The following is a 21839-nucleotide window of genomic DNA, read 5'->3' on the forward strand; positions in this document are numbered from 1 at the left end:
CAAGTCACCATTGACATTGGTCACTCTGGATGTAAGTTGTGGATGGTCCCTAACCTGGAGGGTGACTTTCACTCTGCCAGGACAGCTACCTTATGATACGATACGATACGATATACTTTTATTTTCCCCGTTTACAGTAAAGAGAAAACAACAGAATAGAAAGAGATAAAATTAAAATTAAATAAATAATAAGTGCAGCAATAAGTAGAAGACTTCCCAGAAGTCTTCACAGAAGTATACATGTGTAGAGAAGTACATTGCACACACCCATATACACACACACACACACACACACACACTCCTAAATATATATATACACACACGAGTATGTACACAACATTGAACCATATATATATATCTTATTGCACTTAATTAATGTCGGTTGTTAAGCAGTTTGATGGATGTCGGCAGGAATGAGTTTTTGTAGCGGTTCAGCCTGGTTCTGGGGGCCCTGAACCTCCTGCCGGAAGTATATATGTTGTGTGCTCAGCGCGCTTAAGCCTACATTAGGAAAGGCCACACAAGCCCACCGCCCCAACCCCACACAGAATGACATGAAACCTGACGAACTGAAGAATTTACTCTGATCAGAATCAGTATTTGAGATATAAAAAACGGTCTTTTTGTTGCCCTTTACGTCAGCAAACTCCCATTCAAATGAACAAAGCCAAAGTCTTTCGATCACGTGAGCAGGTTAATGGCATTGCTCTTGGTATGTTCTTAATTTTAATTAGTAGTTTGTTTTTTATTCAGGGTATAAGATGCCAGGGATATTTGCACTTTTAATTATACACAATGCCTAATCAAATACTGGAAAATGAGTTATAGGTCTTGTGTTACTTAAATGCCTATAAAATCCAAAATACTGTGGAAATCACAATTTGGAGATCCCTAGTTTGGAAACAGACCTTTACCTTCTATCGCCTGCTGTGTTCGCTGATTTCATAAACTTGCCGACTTTGCCAGAATTAACACCAGCTGCACGACCCATATCATGTAGTCAATGCCGTATCCCCTTATACTGGAGCTGATTTAAAAGCTTAAAAAGCCTGGATGCGTACCTTTTTTTTTTTGGGTCGCTGGCTCAAACTCCGGGAGTACAAACCCAATTCCAAAAAAGTTGATACACTATACAAATTGTGAATAAAAACTGAATGCAATTATGTGGAAGTGGCAAATTTCTATATTTTGTTCAGAATAGGACATAGATGACAGGTCAAAAGTTTAAACTGAGAAAATGTGTAATTTTAAGGGGAAAATATATTGATTGTAAATTTCATGGTGCCAACAAATCTCCAAAAAGTTGGGACAGGTAGCAATAAAAGGCTGGAAAAGTCAATTGCAATTAATCAATTACACAAAAAAGAGGTCCATTGACAACTTGATTGGAGTATAAAAAGAGCTTTTTGGAGTGGCAGTGTCTCTCAGAAGCGAAGAGAATCACCAATTCGTCCAATGTTGCACAGAAAGATAGTGTAGAAATATCAGAAAGGTGTTTACCAGCGAAAAAAGTAATCTTCATCTACAGTGCAAAAGATCATCCTAAAATTCAGAGAATCTGGAACAATCTCTGTGTGTAAAGGTCAAGGCCGAAAAATTATACTGGATGCCCATGATCTTCAGGCCCTTAAACGGCACTGCACCGCAAACATGAATGCTTACTGTAAGGGAAATCACAGAAAGGGCTCAGCAATACTTCCAGAAAACATTGTGGGTGAACACAATACACCGTGCCAGCCGCCGTTGCCAGATGAAACTCTTCAGTACAAAGAAGAAGCCATTTCTAAAGCAGACCAAGAAGCACAAGCGTTTCTCTGGGCCAGGGGTTATTTAGAATGAAGTGTGGCAAAGTGGAAACCTGTTTTGTGGTCAGACGAATCACGATTCGAAGTTCTTTGTAGAAAACTTTGGCGCTATTTCATACTGACTAAAGAGTACAAGGACAACCCAAGTTATTATCAGCACTCAAGTTTATAAGCCTGCATCTGTGATCGTATAGGGTTGCATGAGTAAGTGTGGCATGGGCAGCTTCCACATCTGGAAAGGCATCGTCAATGCAGAAAAGTATGTGGCTCGTTAATGTGCTTTGAAACACATTGTAATTCATAACCTCTTTTACACTGTTTCTTAGCGTATGTTTGCTAGTAAAATATATGAGCAGTGATCTACTAACCCCTTAAAAAATGAGCGCTGCATATCCATGAATACTTTGAAGGCTGACAGTCCTTTCACTTGCTATCCATCGCTGTCTTCTTTCTTCATTAGCAGGTATGTGATAAAAAGTTTGGTTTACATCTTTGTCTATTAGTACAAGCTACCGCAACAACAATATATGACCAGTTTTAGAAGATAATTGATTAATTACTACATACAGAACTACACACTTTCCGAGCTTCAACGGTTTTGATAGATGCAAGTAGTTATTTTGCCATCTGCAGGGGGCATTCCCGTGCAAAATGTCAATAGAGGGATCAGACTACTGAGCCTCCCTTCATGGAGTGCTGGAGTTAAGGGTCCGTCGGGAAATCGAATCTTGGATACAGAAGGAGCAGTGTAGTTTTCGTCCCGGCCGTGGAACAGTAAACCAGCTCAACGCCCTCAGCAGGGTCCTCAAGGGTGCATGGGAGTTGGCCCAACAAGTCTACATGTGTTTTGTAGATTTGGAGAAGGCATTTGACCGAGGCACTTGGGGAGTCCTGTGGGGGGTGCTTCAGGAGTACGGGGTACCAAGCCCCCTGAAACGGGCTGTTCGGTCCCTGTACGACCGGTGTCAGAGTTTGGTCCGCATTGCCGGCAGTAAGTCGGATTCGTTTCCAGTGACATTTGGACTTCGCCAAGGCTGCCCTTTGTCACCAATTCTGTTCATAACCTTTATGGACAGAATATCTAGGTGCAGCCGAAGCGTTGAGGGGGTCCGATTTGGTAGCCTCAGCATTGCATGTCTGCTTTTTGCAGATAATGTGGTGCTGTTGGCTTCTTCAAGCCGCGATCTCCAACTCTCACTGTGTGAAGCGGTTGGGATGAAAATCAGCACCTCCAAATGCGAGACCATGGCCCACAGTTGGAAAAGGCTGGACGGGTAGCGGACGAGATCCTGCCCTAAGTGGAGGAGTTCAAGAAACTTGGGGTCTTTTTCACAAGTGAGCAGGATGCAGCCGGAGATCGACAGACAGATCAGTGCAGCGTCTGCAGAGATGCGGACTCTGTATCGGTCCATTGTGGTGAAGGAGCTGAGCAGAAAGGCAAAGCTCTCGATTTACCGGTTGATCTATATTCCTACCCTCAGCTATGGTCCCGAGCTGTGGGTCGTGACCGAAAGATTAAGATGCCGGATACAAGCAGCTGAAATGAGTTTCCTCCACAGTGTGTCCGGGTTCTCGCTTAGAGATAGGGTGAGAAGCTCGGTAATCCGGGCTGCTCCTCCATGTTGAGAGGAGCCAGCTGAGGTGGCTCAGGCATCTGGTTCGGATGCCTCCTGGACGCCTGCCTGGAGAGGTGTTCCCTGCATGTCCCACTGGCAGTTAATTAACCCTGTTACTGTTACTGTAGAGTTCGCCAGTCGGCGAGCTGGCGAACTCTACCCCTACACCGTGGATGTGAGCCCACCCAGTGTATAACAAGTGTGTGTGTGTGGTGCATTAAAATTGGGAGCAGGTGAGATGGAGCAGAGGGAAATTATATCCCCCCCGCTCCAATCCACCTGCTTCCCAGAGGTGTGTTGGTAAGTGTATATGGAGCATTAAAAAAAAATAGGGGGGCATGGTGGCGAGGTGGGGGACCGCAGCACTGCTTCCGACTCACCCGCCCCTCCAAGTTGTGGACTAAAATTGGAGGGGAGTTGCAGCCCCCCCCCAGGGAGTGTGTTATGTCCCCTATGTGTCTATTTACAAACTGTATTGTGCAAAACTAGTGGAGTGAGTTAAAAGCGGGGCCTCTCCCAACCTGGCAGGGGCAGGAGGCGCACCAGCCCCCAGAGACCCCTACCCAAAACCCCCCAACCACCGCAATGGGACCCCGGAGGGCAGATGAACACCCCAGAACAAAAAGTTATGAACTGTCTGAACTGTTTTTATCTTAATCCAAGCACTGCAATATACCGTACTGCTTACAAAAAAATCTTTGATAAACAGTCCAGACATGCGTCTCTCAGGGCTCGATGGGGTATGCAGCAGATCAGGGACCATCCTTTTTGCCAGTCTTATCTTTTGTTCTAAAACCTGCAAATGACATTCAAACCCTACATTACTGGGCATAAAGTAAAGCTGGTCTTCGGCATTGAAAGGTCCCATGGTCTCATCATGACCCAATGTATTTGGTCCTGAAACAGAAAGCAACAAGCAAATGTACTTAAACGGACATTGTCACTCTCAAACCACAGTACTTTTTACTCTGGTCTAGACATTTGGGATGTTACAGACTAAACAAAAAACACTTGTCAATAAAGCTGGTATAGCAGCCTTCTAATTCTCTTGTTATTTAAAATGTGAAAAAGAGAATGGCAAAAAAAAACATGCCATACCATTTTTTGAAGTAGCTTCTGTCAGATTAAGATCACCAGGGCCGGAGGATCCAATAGTAGAGAAGCCCATGGTACTGGCAATATGCTGCACCAGAGCATTAAGCCCAGGGAGATAAGTTGCCAGTCTGGTTCTACTGTACAACACCTGATAGAATAATCATACATTACTTTGTACACACAGGGCCCTATTTAAGAAAATTGAGCGTAACATATGTGTCAGATAAACAGGTCGAGGGCATACGGTGCCATGTGAATAGCGATTTCATTGTTTGGACACCACGTTTTATAAACCACCACAATGAAATTGAAATATTACAATCCAGATAAGAAGTTTAGACTTACACCTTTAATTGAAATAAGTTGAATGTTGCAAGGATGGAGTAGAGTACGAAGGAGGGAAACATCTAAAACACACAGGACTGCTGCTCTCGAGGACCAGGGTTGCCTACACCTTCTCTATACTGTACATGTCTGAGTTCATCTTGTTCCTTCTGCCAGATGTCCCATCAATAAAAGTCATACAATCCCCTCCAAAAGTTGGTGAGGCCATTCCTTCATTTTTGCCGTAGATCGGGTATTTTTAAAACGTTGACCGCGGTTTGGGTCCGGAGCAAGTCCAGTACATACAAAAATCTCGCTTGTATGGAACCAAGGTAAATTGCTGTTAAATAAAGAAGTATGTGTTCCGTCACATGTTTTTTTTTCCTCCCACAGGCTACTGTCACAGAGCAGAAGGAAGGCTAACCTATTCACTGCCAGCCAATTTCCAAGCAGCCAACGAGGGGTCGGACTCCTCAGCCTCCCTGGTACGGTCTATTCAGGGGTGATGGCGTTAAGGGTCCATCGGGAATCGAATCTCGGATTCAGGAGGAGCAGTGTGGTTTTCGTCCCGGCCGTGGAACAGTGGACCAGCTCTACACCCTGGGCAGGGTCCTCGGGGTGCATGGGAGTTCGCCCAACCAGTCTACATGTATTTTGTGGATTTGGAGAAGGCGTTCAACCGTGTCCCTCGGGGAGTCCTGTTGGTGGTACTTCGGGAGTACGGGGTACCGAGCCCCCTGATACGGGCTGTTCAGTCCCTGTATGACCGGTGTCAGAGTTTGGTCCACATTGCCGGCAGTAAGTCGTTCACAATGAGGGTTGGACTACGCCAAGGCTGCCCTTTGTCACGATTCTGTTCATAACTTTTATGGACAGAATTTCTATGCGCAGCCAAAGCGTTGAGGGAGTCCGGTTTGGTAGCCTCAGCATTGCATCTCTTTAAGCAGATGATGTGGTGCTGTTGGCTTCATTAAGCAGTCTTCTCCAACTCTCACTGTGTGGAGCGGTTCGCAGCAGTGTGAAGCGGTTGGGATGAAGATCAGCACCTCCAAATCCGAGATCATGGTCCTCAGTCGGAAAAGGGTGGCGTGCCCTCTCCGGGTCGGGAATGAGATCCTGCCCCAAGTAGAGGAGTTCAAGTATCTTGGGATCTTGTGCACGAGTGAGGGCAGGAGGGAGCGGGAGATCGACAAGCGGATCGGTGCAGCGTCTGCAGAATGCAGACTTTGTATCGGTTCATTGTGGTGAAGAAGGTGCTGAGCCAAAGGGCAAAGCTCTCAATTTACCAGTCGATCTACGTTCCTACCCTCACCTATGATCACAAGTTGTGGGTTGTGACTGAAAGAACAAGATCCCGGATCGATCCGAGCAACCAAAATGAGTTTCCTCCGAAGGGTGTTTCGGGCTCTCCCTTAGAGATAGGGTGAGAAGCTCAGTCATCCAGGAGGGATTCAGGGTCAAACCGCTACTCCTCCATGTGGAGAGGAGACAGTTGAAGTGGCTCAGGCATCTGGTTCGGATGCCTCCTGGACGCCACCCTGGAGAGGTGTTCCGGGCATATTTCTTTAAAAGATAAGGTCATAAAATGAATTTTATATTCAGTAGGCTATTCAATTTCAGTGTCCTAAAAACCCAGCATCTCCCCCATAACAGAATGGTTTGACCCAACTTGTCATATACCACTTAGAATCACCTGTCAATCATTTGAAAACTATATTTAAAATTCAGTTAATTATTTATTTTTGAGAACAGAGCTTTACTATGATCCCCAAAGATGACACTTTATGTTTATATTTGCACAAATCTTTATTTCTAATTAAATTAATTATTTTTTTTCTATTTTAGTTATACCTTTTTATTTCCAAATAAATCAAGAGACCACATAAATACAAATAGAGTTCCAAAGTTTAATAAATCAGACAATGATGGCACAGCACTGTGTTTAATTTTATTTTTTCTTTAATCAGAAATGCTTTGCGCTGGTTAGGGGGTACTCGGCTGAAAAAATATTTCACAGGGGGTATGTCACTGAAAAAAGGTTGAGAACAACTGTATAATAGCATACTGTACATTGACAGTATGACACATATGCACTTAGCGGCGCGCTGACGAGTCACAAGACGCTGTAGACGAAAGCACACTCTAGGAAGTCCAAATATGGGCATAGTTCACGGGCCTCTTAAAAGATTTGTTCGTGCATTTCAGAGATCCAGTGACTTAGTTTGTGTTTCATTAATTAATAACACGCTTTATTACTAGAACTGCTTCTTTCACCTTATTACTAGAACTGCTTTTTTTCCACATTCGCAACATTGCTAAAATTTGTCAGATCTGGTGATACAGAGATTATAATTCATGCGTTTTTACGTTTCGCCTCGATTACTGTAACGTATTACTCTCTGGTCTTCCCATGACTAGGGTTAAAACTCTGCAGTTAGTACAAAATGCTGCATCTGGACTTTTGATGCACAGGAGAAAGTTCGATCATATGACCCCAAAACTAACCAACATGTAACTTGTAACATGATCACGGGATGTCAATATTTGTCAACTGTGGGCATGTGAAAGCCCTTCAAGACTCTTTTGTGAATAAGGGCTATATAAATAAACTTGACTTGGTTCATTATTTATTAGTGGACAAAGTGGGGCCATATAAGCAAATGTATACTGAGAACTAAATATGATTAAAATTCTATGCTAGCACTGAGAAGGATCTCAACGCAAAAGTTGTTGTATAAAACTAGTAAGCACTTTATAATTGCTGACTAGTAATTAGGGCTATAAGACTACATCAAGAGTGGTGAAATATTGCAAAATATGACCATCGGTCTTGAAGCCTCAAACTACATGTATTAACCATAACCTGAGCTTCAACCCACATTTAACATTCCATCCTTTCTCATGACATGATGTTGGCACACCCTTAATCATCACAACATTGTTACATAAATTTTTGCAACACATTTCTGATAACACCCTTAAACGTGATGATACTTTGTTCCATCAGTTCAAATGACCTGTTCATGTCATGTCAAACATGTTACACGACATCAGCTAATAGCATTCAGCTTTCCAGCATTCCCACGCAATTTCTGAAGAAATTGCACTTTGTCTGAATGCTGAAAGAGAGAGACAACTCCCACATACATCCGATTTACATTGTTCAAATTTCAACTTGCTTAAAAAATTCACGCCTTCCTGGGTATTTATCGTCTGATTCCACATTACTTACAGTACTCGCATAATTTAACATTAAATATCAACTTGGTTAAGTCTTTGTCCAGTAACCATGAGGTCGCGGGTTTGAATCCCACCTCAGACTGTACATAGCAAATGTGTCCATGGCAATCATGCTAAGTGATTGCATGCTAACCAACTATCATATCAGGAAATTCATTATAATTTCACTGAAATGTTTAAAAGCAAGTGGCCCCATTCAGTGTTGCTTTCAGCATCAGATGTCACTTTTCAATATAAATACACCATAAGCCATACTTTTGAACAAGACAAGTTAGGCTAGTGGTTCAAGTCTTTGTCTGCCACACTAAAAGTTGTGTGTTTGATCTCTGCTAGAGACAACTCTTTTGTAGAAATGCAATATTGAATACTAATCATTGTCAAATGACTTCACATCAATTAATTTTGATGTAATTTGTCATTATTAAGTTTTGTTTCTATATCATCTGTTCTATATTCAAAATTCTACTTTTAATGCAAGCTTTCAGTATATACTGACATATTCACTGCAATTACATACAATGTCACAGATTATTTTATGGCTAAAGTGGCTGAGTGGTTAAGAGAAAGGGCTGGTGATCTAATCTTTAACATATACTGTATGCAATATTGAATACAAATAATTGTCAAATTATTTTACTATTAATACTTTGTAATTTTCACTAAATTTATCTTCCGATTTCCTTCATGAGAATTAGGCTTAGCATTCAGCTAGTAGCATTCACCTTTCAGCTAGTTATCATTATATCAGGCACTTTTTATTCTCCACTTTTTTGCCGTGTAACAACTCCCACATAATACTTCCTATTTACACCGTTAAAATTTCAATTTGCTTCAAAAATTCACGCCTCCCAGGGTGTATACCATCTGATTCCACATTACTTGCAGTATTTGCGCAATTTAACGTTAAATATCAACTTTCCCCCATTCATTTTCAATGGGACAGACATTGAAATTTTAGAAATCCCACTTTCCACACCCACTTCCATACATACAACTGATCATCATTGCCAGCTCTCTGACACTGCTCAGTGGTGCAGTTCAGCATTTTCAGCATTCCCATGCAATTTCTCCAGAAATTGCAATAATTTTGGTAAATGCCATATTTTTGTGCAATCGGCTACATTTAGTGCTGTCACTATCGAATATTTTTAGAATCGATTTATCTATTGATTATTAAATTGATTAATTGACTAATTGGATTAATTTAAATTCTGCATTAAAATGTATTATAAAAGCATTTTTCCTTGATTACTCTTTATTAACCAGTGATTGGTGTTTATTTTGTATTCGTATAGTGACTAAATAAAAGGGGGATTGATGTTGTACTATGTTACCGGTTTGGTCATTGTTTTCCGAAGTAAAAACAGATGTTTGCAAATGTCTTATTTTGATTAAACACAGAAGATAGTCAGTGTTTTTTCATTTAGGACTACAGAAATCGATGTTACTCTTTATATGCAGAAAATCAGAGCATTTGGACTATTTTTTAATTAAAAAATTGCTCCAAACGATTACTGTACTTGATTATTAAAACAGTTGTCGATTAAATTGATTACTTAATATTAATTTTGACAGCCCTACTTACATTTGAGATAACATGACTTTTGTTTTGTTGCCATTCATGTGGTGGTGTATAAAGGCAAAATCCATATAAACCATTGCTATTGAAATACAGGGTGACAAAAAAAATGGGGACTTTTTAACAATCCGATAAAACCAAGTGTGATGGAAGAAACATTTTATTTATAGTAATTGAAACCTTAAAACATGCAATTTACAATCAAACAATGATGGAATCCCAGCTGAGATGATGCAGTGGTCAATGAGGAATCTCAACAGCATATTTCAATGGATTCGTACAGGATGTCATCTACAGGACGTAACAAAAACAAAAGAAAAATCTAACATTGTTTCTTAAATGCAGGGCTTAAAGTAAAAAAAAATTCTGAGCCTGAACTTTATTCCGAGGAGTGATGGTGCAGTGTCCAACGTGCTGATTCGTTGTTTGACCGACATCAAGCCATTATTATTCGATTTGTTGCCGTGGATGGACTGGGCATTTGGGTACTCATGAAATTCCCAATGGCCATTCTGCGGGTTGCAGTCCCCTCTCGTACTGCAGCTATCAAATATTTTGGTATTCAAATATCTTAAGGAAAATTCTATATAATAATCAGGTATTTGGATTTTAAAAAAAATTGCTTGGTGAAAGAACAATTTTGAATACAGAGGACATTAAAAATATATTTCCACTTACTAATGATCAACCAACTTTCATTACTAGATAATCAACTTTCTTTTTTTTTTTACTTAAATTTAGATTGTGCTTAACAGCACTTTGTTTTCCTCTCTAGAAAGTTGGGGAGATTTTAGACACATCTCTCCCCACTTGACTCGGCATGAGACTCATCATTGTTTTAATGTTATATGGTGCCTTTAATTTAATTTGATTTACTTCCCTACTTGTGTTATTTTATTGACTTATTCATTTACCCACATATTTATCAATTTATATGGTGATATTTTTGTTTTACCTGTCTTTATCCATGACTTATTTTCACTCCATGTAAAGCACTTTGTATGAAATGAAGTTCCGAGTTAAGTAGTTTTTAGTTTGTGAGACAAAGTAACATCAGAACCACAATTGTGACTTTGCCGACCATCAACTGCACAATTGAGTGAGCCCCATTTGTTAAACTGATCTCTAGGAACGGCAACAGTGTCGGCTGTCAGCATCAAAATGTGTAATCAATACATCGATTAGACTGCTTTTGAAAAGTAGTTCGATGGCTCTAGCAGCAGCCGCTAGCACCGTTAGCACGCTAACACAAAGACGCCCTAAACACTGGTAACAGGCACCGTGCAATACAATATCAGCGTAATTTAGTCTTCTTGTAGTGCCCTTAATTGGCGATCGAACGTGATTTCAGGACAAAGTTGTTTTGTTGACTTTGGTCATAATAATTTATGCCGGCAATATGAACAGCAGACACACGTTCTGCAGGACCAGTCAAGTCATCCGTTGCGTCGCAACAAGCAAAACGCTCAAAATAAAAATATTAAAAAATACATTTTTCTTCTCTTGGTTTTATTGGATTGTTAAAAAATTCCCTTTTTTTGGGTCACCCTGTATTTCTGGAAAATAGTACATGCAAGGAACTTACAGTCGCCATCCTCCTCTTGCATTTGACAGTTGGATACCTGTGAATTAGAGAAAGAAACCATAAAGAACCTTTTCCAAGCATATCCAATTACATGGTAGGATGCGCGTCGGAATTGTTAGAACAAATGTACTCTTATAGTACTGCAAAGCATTTATTCAGCAGTGTGACCTATGTTTGAACAATGTGGGTTGGGGTCGTTTGTGAAGAGAGCAGAAGCTGCAGTTGCAAAACAGTAACTGTGCCTTATCACAAGATAGCGGCTGAAACACTTTGCGGATGAACTGTTGAACTTTGACTGTTGAAACCTTCAGCACCGAAGGAAGACACATCTGTATTAATATCTGCACAATGACTCAATTACTTGATGGTTGCTGCTGTGCTCCCTCCCCCTTTAGCGCAGCAATGGTTATGTAACTAGTGACTACCAATAGTTTTGTCAAAAGTATCAATACTTTGAAAAGTATGGATGCTAACATGACGTATCCGGATACGATATCACTTTGTCTAGGTATCGATACATGGTATCGTTCCCGCAGCGGCGCGCAGCCTACTCGGCAGTCGGCAGACAGCCTCCGCAGCAAGGAGAGCCCACACCGCGACTTTGCTTGCTCAGTTGCTGTTTTGTATGGCCAGTGTGGCGGCAGGAGGGCGAAACCAACCAGTCTTGGTGGACAAGATAAAGCGAGATGAATTTTTGTTTTGTTAATAGCCATTAGCTCACGGTTAGCTTCATGCTCAGTCAATGTGTAACTGTGTATTGCTTTGCTGCTTGAAGTTGTCCTCCGTGCGTGTTTTACATTGGTGCTCATTTACAAGCCGAGAAGAGAAAGACACACAGAGGAGCACATTGACATGCCTGTTTATATTGCAAAAAGTCTTCCAATAGCAAAGAAAATTCAGACCAGTGATACGACAAGTTAGACAGTCATTTATAGAATAAAGTGCACTTTCTAAACACTTGTATGCCTTAATAGATATTTGCAATGTTCAACTTCAGCCTTTTAAAAAATGTGTAGCTGAGTGCAACTGCAACATTTGATGTTCATTTTTACTAATAGTTTATTTTTGGTGTAGTTTACTCCCTAAAAATATGGATTATTTACACTTGTGTAGTTTACTGCCTCAAAATATAGTCCTGATTACTTGTATACCTCTTTTTTGTGGTAGTGCCTCAGAGCGGGTAGAAGATGGTAATCTGTGCACATCTCTGTCCTTTCTCCTCGCGAGTAAAAAATAATCTAAATCTCTTGTCTTCCTTTCTTGTTTGTTGCTTATTAGTTCTAGGTTGACCACCACCAGAGGTCGAGGCAGTTTACTGGACGATTGATTTGTCTCAGGACGCCATAGCAAGAGTCCAAAATCTCCAGGCCCAGAGGATTGCAAGTGACCAGATATGTTTCAGGAGACCTGTAAGTTATCCTTTCTTATATGTACGTGTTTGATAGTTACATGTACATCTGATTGCAAAAAAAGGCACTTATTATTGTAATATTACCTGGCCAATTTGTAATGCTGGAGAGAGCACGCACATATTGTGTTGATGAATGTGATTGCATTTGAGCCAATTTGACATAATGACATTTCAGTACACATTACTACAGGTTTTTCCACTGGTGAACGCAATTATATACTGGTGAACCCGTAAATGCTCATTTTGATTTTGGTTTGTCTTACAGGCTAGCGCATTAAGAGCCTAAGCCATAAAGAATGTCAAGTGCTGCTTGAGGGGTGCCTCAACCGTGAGTCCAGTCTGAATTTTGACCACCTGAACACCTCAAATGCAACTCCAGTAGAACCTCCTTACCCCACAACCACTGAGCTGGTATGAATGTGCGAAATACAAGGAGATGCCCACACTTCTGGAGAGGAAATGCTGTGGACAAGAACCTCAACATTGTGTGTGATTGATGCAACACATACTGTAGACCTCTTCATACTTGAAGATGGTGTAGTGCGAATTGCCAGACGACTCTAGAATGATATACGAGTGTAAACTCAGACATACAGTACTGCTCAAAAGTTTGTGAACCTCTTGAGAAATTTGGACTTTCCAATGGTTTCAACCTGATTTTGTTGTTCAATCTGAACCATTACATTTTATATGAAATAACAGGTGTAGGTTTATCAATTCAATGCATTTTTTTTTTTTAATCAATTGTGTAGTCAAAACATAATTAAAGAGTTTTTGGTCAATTCATGTGGGTGCAAAGGTAAGTGAACCCTGAGCTGCATTGCTCAAAACAAGCAGTCAAGCAGGATCAGGTAGGACAAATTGGTAGAGGTTTAGCAAAGACATTGTGCATCACTGACTGAAACAGAGAAAAAAAACATCACTTTAGTCTAACCCAGGTGATCCCATACTGGTCAGTCATGCTGAGAGGAAGATAAATCTCAGGGGACCTCAGGAAGTGGGTAGTGACAGCACATCTGTCTGGGGAAAGCTATAAAGTCGACTAAAACAAAATTGAGCTTCCTCATTCCACTGTGAAGCAGATCATCTGCAACTAGAGAACACTGAAAATTACTACAATCCTGCCTACAAATTGATGACCTTATAAAAATATCAGCAAGAACCACAAGAAAAATGATAATTCAGGTAAAAAGCCAACTCGAACATCACATCAAAGGATTTGCAGACCTCTCTTGCTGCATCTGGGACACATGTGCATGCTTCAAATATCAGAGGAAAAGTCAATTGACAAGGCTTTCATGGAAGGCTTGCCTCTGCTCACAAAAAAAAAAGATCAAAGCTGCCCGTCACAACTTTGCCAGCGAGTACCTGGTCAACACTGAAGCCTTCTGTGGACAGATGAGTCCAAAATTGAACTGTTGGTTACAACTAAAACAGTCATGTTTGGTGAAAAGTCAACACTGCCTACCAGCAAAAGAACCTTCACCCTAGAGTGAAGCGTGGGGGTGAGAATGTTAAATTGTGGGTTGTTTTTTCATCCTCAGGACCCGGACAACTCAACATAATCCAGGGAATCAAGAATTCAGAGGAATATTGTGAAATCCTGGAACATAACCTGAAGCCATCCTTTGTGAAGTTACAGCAGTGGTGGGCATCGAGGGCCGGAGTCCTGCAGGTTTTGCGTGTTGCCCTTCTCCAACACAGCTGATATATGATCAGCTCATCAGCAAGCTCTGCATAAGCCTGATAACGATCCTGTTGATTGGAATCAGCTTGTGTTGGAAGTGAGAAACCTACAAAACCTGCAGGACTCCGGCCCTCGAGGACCGAGATTGCCCACCTCTGAGTTACAGCCTGGTAGATGATGGATCATGCAACATGACCAATAATCCAAAGCATTCCAGCAATACAACCAAGGATTGGCTGAAGAACAACACGATTCATGTTCTGGATGTGCCCAGTTAGAATCCTGACTTTAATTCTTTCAAATTAGACCTGAAGCGGGCAGTTTATACTAGAGGCCCATCCAACCTCTCTCAACTGGCGGCATTTTGCAAGGAAGAGTGGCAAAAATTCCCACTAAGTAGATGTGAAAGACTGATAAATCACTAAAGAAAGTGTTTGGATGAAGTTCTCATTGCAAAAGGAGGTGCAATGTCCGATTAAGTGAGAGGTTCACATTCTTTTGCACCCATGAAGTCTGAGTTTTTTCTTAAATCAACAACTTTTGTTCAACAATGAATGACAATATTATCATTATTTTTGTTCAAGTCCATTATTTTCAATGTCAGCAATGTAGATTTGGATATGACTAAACATTTAATAAGTTCATTTTAATATTTTATATAAAAAGTCTGACCATGCCTGCAGGGCTCACAAACTTTTGAGCAGCACTGTATAAACAATTTTAAATTGTGCAATAGATAACACCTCAATATTTACTGTGAATTATTTTTGTTATGTGTGCAATAAAAGGTTTGTTGGAATATTTGTCTAATACTTTAATATATGTTCTGATCTGAATTACATACATTTACTCAAGTTCATATAAACAATTTCCAAACTAAAAATACTTGAACATTTTGCAATTTTGAATGAAGCTGAAGCTTTGATGTAGAGTACGTTGGAAGACATCTGTACATTGCATTTTGCAGTATGACAATAGATGCATAAATAAGAATTAAATGCAAAATTACAACAGAACTGTTTATTCAGTGTAAAACCTTTAGAGTGTATACTATTTATTTGGTGTTATATATATAATTACTAACTATACATGTAACTGCATAGATGGGTCAAGTGGTAGAGGCTGGCGGCCTTGTTCACTGAGATGGTTTCTCTGCAGGAAAGAAAATAATGCATTTTAGGAATTTATAAGATTATGTTTCGTGCTTCTTTCAGAACCATATATTTACAACAGCATTGGTAGATCACAGTATAAATAAATAAATAATAATATAAAACCCAGGATGCAGAGAGACCGGAGCAAACAGTTCATTTGTTCTCAATCAACAGAAGGTCACCTTGCTCAGTAAGTAGCGACAGAAAATCACCTTACTTTGACCAGGGAGAGACTCGTAAAAAGAAAAACAGCCGGATAACGGAAACTTCCTGAATGATGTGCGTGGCAGGAGGAGACAAACAGCAACGTGGCAAGAACACAGTGAGCATAGCAAGGGAATCTTCCGGCGCAGAACAAAGGGAGATTCTGTACCAGGGGTGGCCAAGTTCAGTCCTCGAGAGCCACTATCTAGCCTGTTTTCCATGTCTCCCTCCTTCAGTGCATCTGAATCTAATGATCAGCTCATCAGCTAGCTTTGCAGAAGCCTGATAACGATCCTGATCATGAATCAGGTGTGTTAGTGGAGAGAAACATGGAAAACAGGCTGGATAGTGGCTCTCGAGAACCGAACTTGGCCACTGCCAATCAAACTGATGAAACTCAGGTGTGTAAGCAAGACTCTGCCTGCAATGTTGTCACCACCTCATGCCACACTCTGGAACTGCAGAGAGAGAATGTCATCTGCATACTGGAAACTTACATAGCCCTCTGCTGACTTGTTGCTGCTGCTGCTGCCCAACTTCTCTATTCCTTTGACAGAGAAATCTGCATCCCTGCAATTGGATAAAGTATTGTTAATCAATCAACCTTCATTTCAATCGACAAAATTTGATTGGCAGCATTAAAATCCTTCTCTCAAAACTTGGTTTAGTCCAGCTTCAGACACTGGTTTAAATTTCAGATCTTTTGGTCGTAATTTGGACCAGATTCTGCTTGTTTGTGAACCCTGGCCATGCCCTATGTTGTACTGCTGTACTGTATACATGGGATTTAGCATGACGGGGAGGAGCCTATGTTATGTAGAGCCTTGCACGAGGTATAGTTACCCCCTTTCTCAGACTTGGTATCTGCCTGTCTGTGTGTATACATGCAATAACCCAGTACCAATCTATATATTTTCTATTATATTATCTATTATTTTCTTACACAAACTACTCGCCTGTCCGACAGTGACTCCTTCACTATGGTGGATGCAGGAAGTTGTTGTCTCACCCACCAACTGTGCGGTAATGATGTTGACGTGATATTATCATAACTGCAATGACATGGACATATACAGAGAAAGATAAATTTACACACGTTGTGAACACAACCTGCATGACAATAATATTTTGTGTTCGCTATAAATAATTTATTTTAAAGAGATTAACATTTTTTACACTACGCTACTGTTCATATATAAGCTAGACGACATAGGCTTGAAAAACATTTGCTGTGTAAGTAGGAAAAGTTAGCGTCAATAAACAAACTGTTGAGCTGCATTGACGTGAGTGTCATACAACTTCACATATTTAACAAGCTTCATAAACTATAGTTCCCACTCAAAAAGTAAACTGAAGTTACCTGTCCAGCAGAAACTTAGCGACCAGAGCATCCGTCTTCAGACCTCTCTGCTGCTTTAGCAAACGCCATCACTGAAAAGACTCACCCAAAATGTTTATGTCTTTTGTTTGACTTTCAGTTCTTGTCTCCTCCGTTCAGCAACCTCAAAAAGTCTTTATTTTGCAGCTCGGTGGTCCTGTATCCTTCTCTGCCATTGTTGGTTAACTTTGAACACACACGCGAGAAGCTAGCTACAGTAGGAAGAAGCTATACTGCCGCCGCGCTAGTAAATATTGTTATGTTAGAGGCCTACGCAAACTACGCACTCGGCGGCACATACGCAAGAAGTGTGATTGACAAGCCAGGAGCCAATCAATAACAAAGCACCTTTGTTATTGGTTAGAATCTAACATTCCACACTACGTCCACAGTTGATCTTTTCTTTTTCTTTTTTGTCAACCATAAGTACAAGTCTGTTACAGGTTGATAAAACGATTTGTAGTGAATCAGAAACTCTAAGTAGACAACTCTCTAATACTTTTAACTTTCTAAGAGATTCTGCTGAGCCTGGGAACTCCCTGCAATTCCCTGTGTGAACTTAAAACAAAGATACCGGTAAGTAATATATTAACATTTAGCTTAAGTCATACTGAAATTTTGGAAAACTTTGTTTTATTGCTTTAAAACTTAAGGGAGCTATTCAGTGCCGTTCAGATTCAGTTCATTTCATAATTGGTCTAATTTGAAGGCTGGCGATGTAAACCGTGTGAAACGTGAGAAAATCATTTTGTTTTTGTGGCATTGCCATCAAAGTCACCAAGTTCACCCAAAGTGAGTATAGCCTTTGCTGTAAACGCCTATGTTGGTAGGTTAAACCTAATGTATTATTTTTTTTGCTAATCTGATTTTTCAAATTAGGTCTAATTTGAAAGGTGGTAATTTGTAGAATGTGAAACAGGTGAGAAATTCAATGCCATTTCCCTTTTGTGGCAAAGGTAGGCCACCAAATTTACTTAAAATGAGTGTAGGCCTTGCTGTCAAAACACCTAGGTTTAGCAACTTTAAACCTAATTTATTCAAATTGTTGCCAATCGCATTTTTCGTAATGCATCTAATTTAAAAGCTGGCGATGTGTAGACTGTGGAACAGGTGACATAATTCACACCATTTTGATTATTTGGACTTGGTTTGGAACTTTGGACCTTATTTTGAACATTTTAAATTCAATACAACAGCGTGTCAAGTACATTTACAAGTCGCTCCCATTTAACCAGAGATTCCACACAAGCTATTGTCTCTTTCTGAACACTGGGTGGCACACTGGGTCAGACCTGCGTAATGACATACTTCATTAAGACAGCCGAAGAAGAGAGCCACGAAGGTTGAAACTTTAGCATCGTGTGCAAATTGTGAATCTGTTAACTCTTTGACTGCCATGGACGTTAAAAGACGTCAAGTAAAAACCTACTGAGGGCCGCCAATGACGTTAAAAGACGTCATCCAATTATTATTTTTTTTTTTTGAAACGGGTGGAGGAAAGCCTTGGCCAGCTGCTGTGAAAGTTTCAAGCAGATCTAGTTAGCCTAATGACTATTTTTGGCCCCTAGATGGCAGCAATGACTCTCTTTTGACAAGATTGGGTAGGCGTCAGTAGAAGACGTGAGGCGGAGCTAGAGGGGACAATGGCTGGGGAAGGGAAGAAAACATGGCGACCGGTTGCAAGCAGCTCACGGTCGAGCAGTTTTTTTCAAAGACGAAAAGCATCGACCAACGCTAAAGAGCACATTGATGACGACGATGATCATCATCGATGATGATGATGGTGACTCCGAGGTTGGAAGCATTGACGCGGCAGTAGAAGACGTGAGGCGGAGCTAGATGGCTGAAGAAGCGAACAATGGCGACCGGTTGCAGGCAGCTCACACTTGGGAATTTTTTTCAAAGACGAAAGGCATCGACCAACGCTAAAGAGCACATTGATATCGATGATGATGATGGTGACTCCGAGGTTGACGCTGGAGTTGCAAGCGTTGACGCGGCGGCTATGACGACGTCATAAAGGTTCACCGACTAGCGATGCTAACACCGGAAAAAGCGGAGCACAACCGAGCCTCAGGCGGACGTTCAATCGGACGACGAAGAGTGCCCCGAGTCCAATGCATATTCATCGGAGGAGTGGGTACAGTCTGCTTTGCTATTCCCCGGAAAAAAAGGCCGTCAAGAAAGTGTAACGCCTGCACGCGAAAGGAGCCATCGCAAGTGAAATTAATCTGTTGTGCAAATCCTGCTGCGTCTCCTTGCACACAGGGGAGCATTACAAAAAGAAAAACTGTATTTGAAACATCCACATAATTGTAAATAGTACCACAGTTGCACACATTTGTAACTAGTTTGCGAAATTGTTTTGTCAAATTGTTACACTGTTGAATGGAAATAAACGTATTTTGCAACCAAAAAACACTTTTTCATTGTTGGTGATAGTGTTATACAGAAGTAAAGCACTATTTAGGTGTTTGTGGCATCATTCATGGACAAAAAGAAGTGTACAATTCACTAGAGTGCATGAAATAACATCGTTTCACAAAAAGCTCTTTTTCTCCGCTTTTTGTTTCAAAACAGAGCATTTCGGTGAAACTAACCATTTTCCACCATAAGGTAGAAACAAACTTTGTCAAAATGAGTAACTGGTTGTCTTTGAAGCAGATATATCAATAAAAGTCACCTTCATGGTGCTTTTTCTGATGAAAGATGAGAGTTCAATCTTTCATTTGGTAGTATGTGTGTTTCCATAGTCCAAACACAACATTTTCTGTGGACCTTGAAAGATCAGTCAAAATGCTTAAATCGGCTGGCACTGGCGACATCCCGTTTCTGAAAACGTCTGGCAGTCAAAGAGTTAATAAAATGATTAAAAACAAATACAAGACTAATTGCTGAGAATGCTGCACACTGCACAGATAATCACAATAGCTGCAAAAAAAAAAAAAACTTTAAAAGGGAGAGTTTTACTTTCCAAGGCAGAGGCTTTTATCGCTTAACTTGCGCTGCTCTTACTCCATGTAGATTAAAAGGATATCAATTGTATGCTGTTTAATTTCCTTTGTCTTTTTGCGGAAACCACCTAGAAACAATTCAACATCCTTCTGGATTTGTGCATGAAATGAGAAATTTTTTTATTTTTTTTTTGGAAGTACACTAATGAAGATACCTTTTTTATTTTATTTTTGTTTTTTAGGACGTACACTAATGAAGATACCTTTTTATTATTCATTTGTTAATACTTACGGCAACATTTTTTATTCATAAAAGCAAGTATCAAAATAAAAAAACACTTTCACATTGATACCTATATTAGCTTATAAATGACTCTCATAACAGAAAGGCTCTGAAAACTGAATATTTGTAAAAATAAAATAAAAAAATTATTTGGATGTATATGAAACCTCTAGCATTATTTTGTGTGTGTGAGAGATTTTTACTACTAACAGTTTCACTATAACACAGCACCAATTCATGTTGCACTGTGTATGCACTCTTGTGGGGTGAATAGGTTCCATGACCTGGTATTGAGTAATAACGTTGATATGTACAATATTAAGTTAATTTAAAACAAAGGAAAGGTTGAAATTAAGAAAAAAAAGGTGTGCATCATCTAGCAGACATGCCACTATGAGCCAGTACTAATTTGGGGTCAATAGGTCACATGACCTGAAAGCTATTGAGCAAAAATGCTATTATTTGCTAAAAAAATTCATTAAAAATAAGTGGTGACATAAAAATAACAAATTAGAGGTGTGCATCATCCAGCAGACATGCCACTACGATGCAGCATGATTTGGTGTCAATGGGTCACATGAACTGGAAGCTGTTGAGTAAAACTGCTAATTTTTGTAAAAAAAAAAAAAAGAATTAATTAAAATAAGAAGTGTACATCATCCAGCAGAAATGCCACTATGATGCAGCATTGATTTGGGGTCAATAGGTCACATGACCTGGAAGCTATTGAGCAAAAATGCTCATTATTTGCAGAAAACAAAATAATTAAAAAAAGAGACCAAAAATGAAAAAAATAACGTGTGTGCATCATCCAGAAGACATGCCAAATGTGGAGAAGCAGCGGCTCTACTCTGAGTCAATTTTTCAGTACATTTTTTGCCCGCCAAATTTGAAGAGCATCTTTTATGTGTTTATTATTTCAAAATTTTATGTTATGAGTATGTTTTTTTTGTTTTTGATCCACTGCTTACTCTCATCCTTCTTTAAAAAGAAAAACAAATTACCCCAATATTTTTGACATGAACAAATTTTCTGAATGTCATACGCAAACATTCATTAAATGCTTTACTTTAACAAAGTTATGTTTATTGCTCAAACAATCTGTGCTACCTTTAACGTAACCATCCGCTGTCAGCTAAACGCTCAGAATTAATAGCAATTAATCTGTGTTAATGCATGATTAATCTGATAATTTGTCGTGATTAATCAATGAGTTAATGGTTTAACTTTGACAGCACTATTAAATAAAAATAGGGAAACAGCAGTGCAAATAGATGATATTAAGCATCGTCATCACATCACGCCACATCACTGGTCTACTAGGAGTACAGTTGATTGTAAAGACTAGTGGCTCAGTGGTAGAGTAGTCATCTCCCAACCCAGAGGTTGTGGGTTTGGTCCCATGCTTATGTGATCATGTCGAAGTATCCTTGAGCAAGATACTGAACCTCCAGTTGCTCCTGATGCTGCGTCATCAATAGGTGAATGAGTAGTTGAATGTAAAGCACTTTGAGGGCCTTTTAA

General features: G+C 40.1%; 1 protein-coding gene across 5 annotated transcripts in view; it reads right to left on the reverse strand.

Annotated features, from left to right (window-relative positions):
- Positions 1-21839, reverse strand: part of mmadhcb (metabolism of cobalamin associated Db) — a 90073-nt gene that overhangs the window by 66454 nt on the left and 1780 nt on the right. Inside the window, exons 2-7 of one of the 5 annotated variants that reach the window (XM_077580430.1) lie at positions 17061-17140; positions 16657-16752; positions 16198-16270; positions 11245-11281; positions 4520-4664; positions 4110-4318 (exon numbers count right to left, since the gene is read on the reverse strand). In XM_077580430.1, the coding sequence (XP_077436556.1) occupies positions 4110-4318; positions 4520-4664; positions 11245-11281; positions 16198-16199 (393 nt within the window). In that variant the 5' untranslated portion in view covers positions 16200-16270; positions 16657-16752; positions 17061-17140. Of the gene's footprint in view, positions 1-4109; positions 4319-4519; positions 4665-4861; positions 6404-11244; positions 11282-16197; positions 16271-16643; positions 17141-21839 lie in introns of those variants that run through there. The other 4 variants (XM_077580431.1, XM_077580434.1, XM_077580433.1 and 1 more) reach the window with 4 other exon arrangements.

The sequence above is a fragment of the Vanacampus margaritifer genome, chromosome 11 (genome assembly GCF_051991255.1).
Source record: "Vanacampus margaritifer isolate UIUO_Vmar chromosome 11, RoL_Vmar_1.0, whole genome shotgun sequence".
NCBI classification, from domain to species: domain Eukaryota; kingdom Metazoa; phylum Chordata; class Actinopteri; order Syngnathiformes; family Syngnathidae; genus Vanacampus; species Vanacampus margaritifer.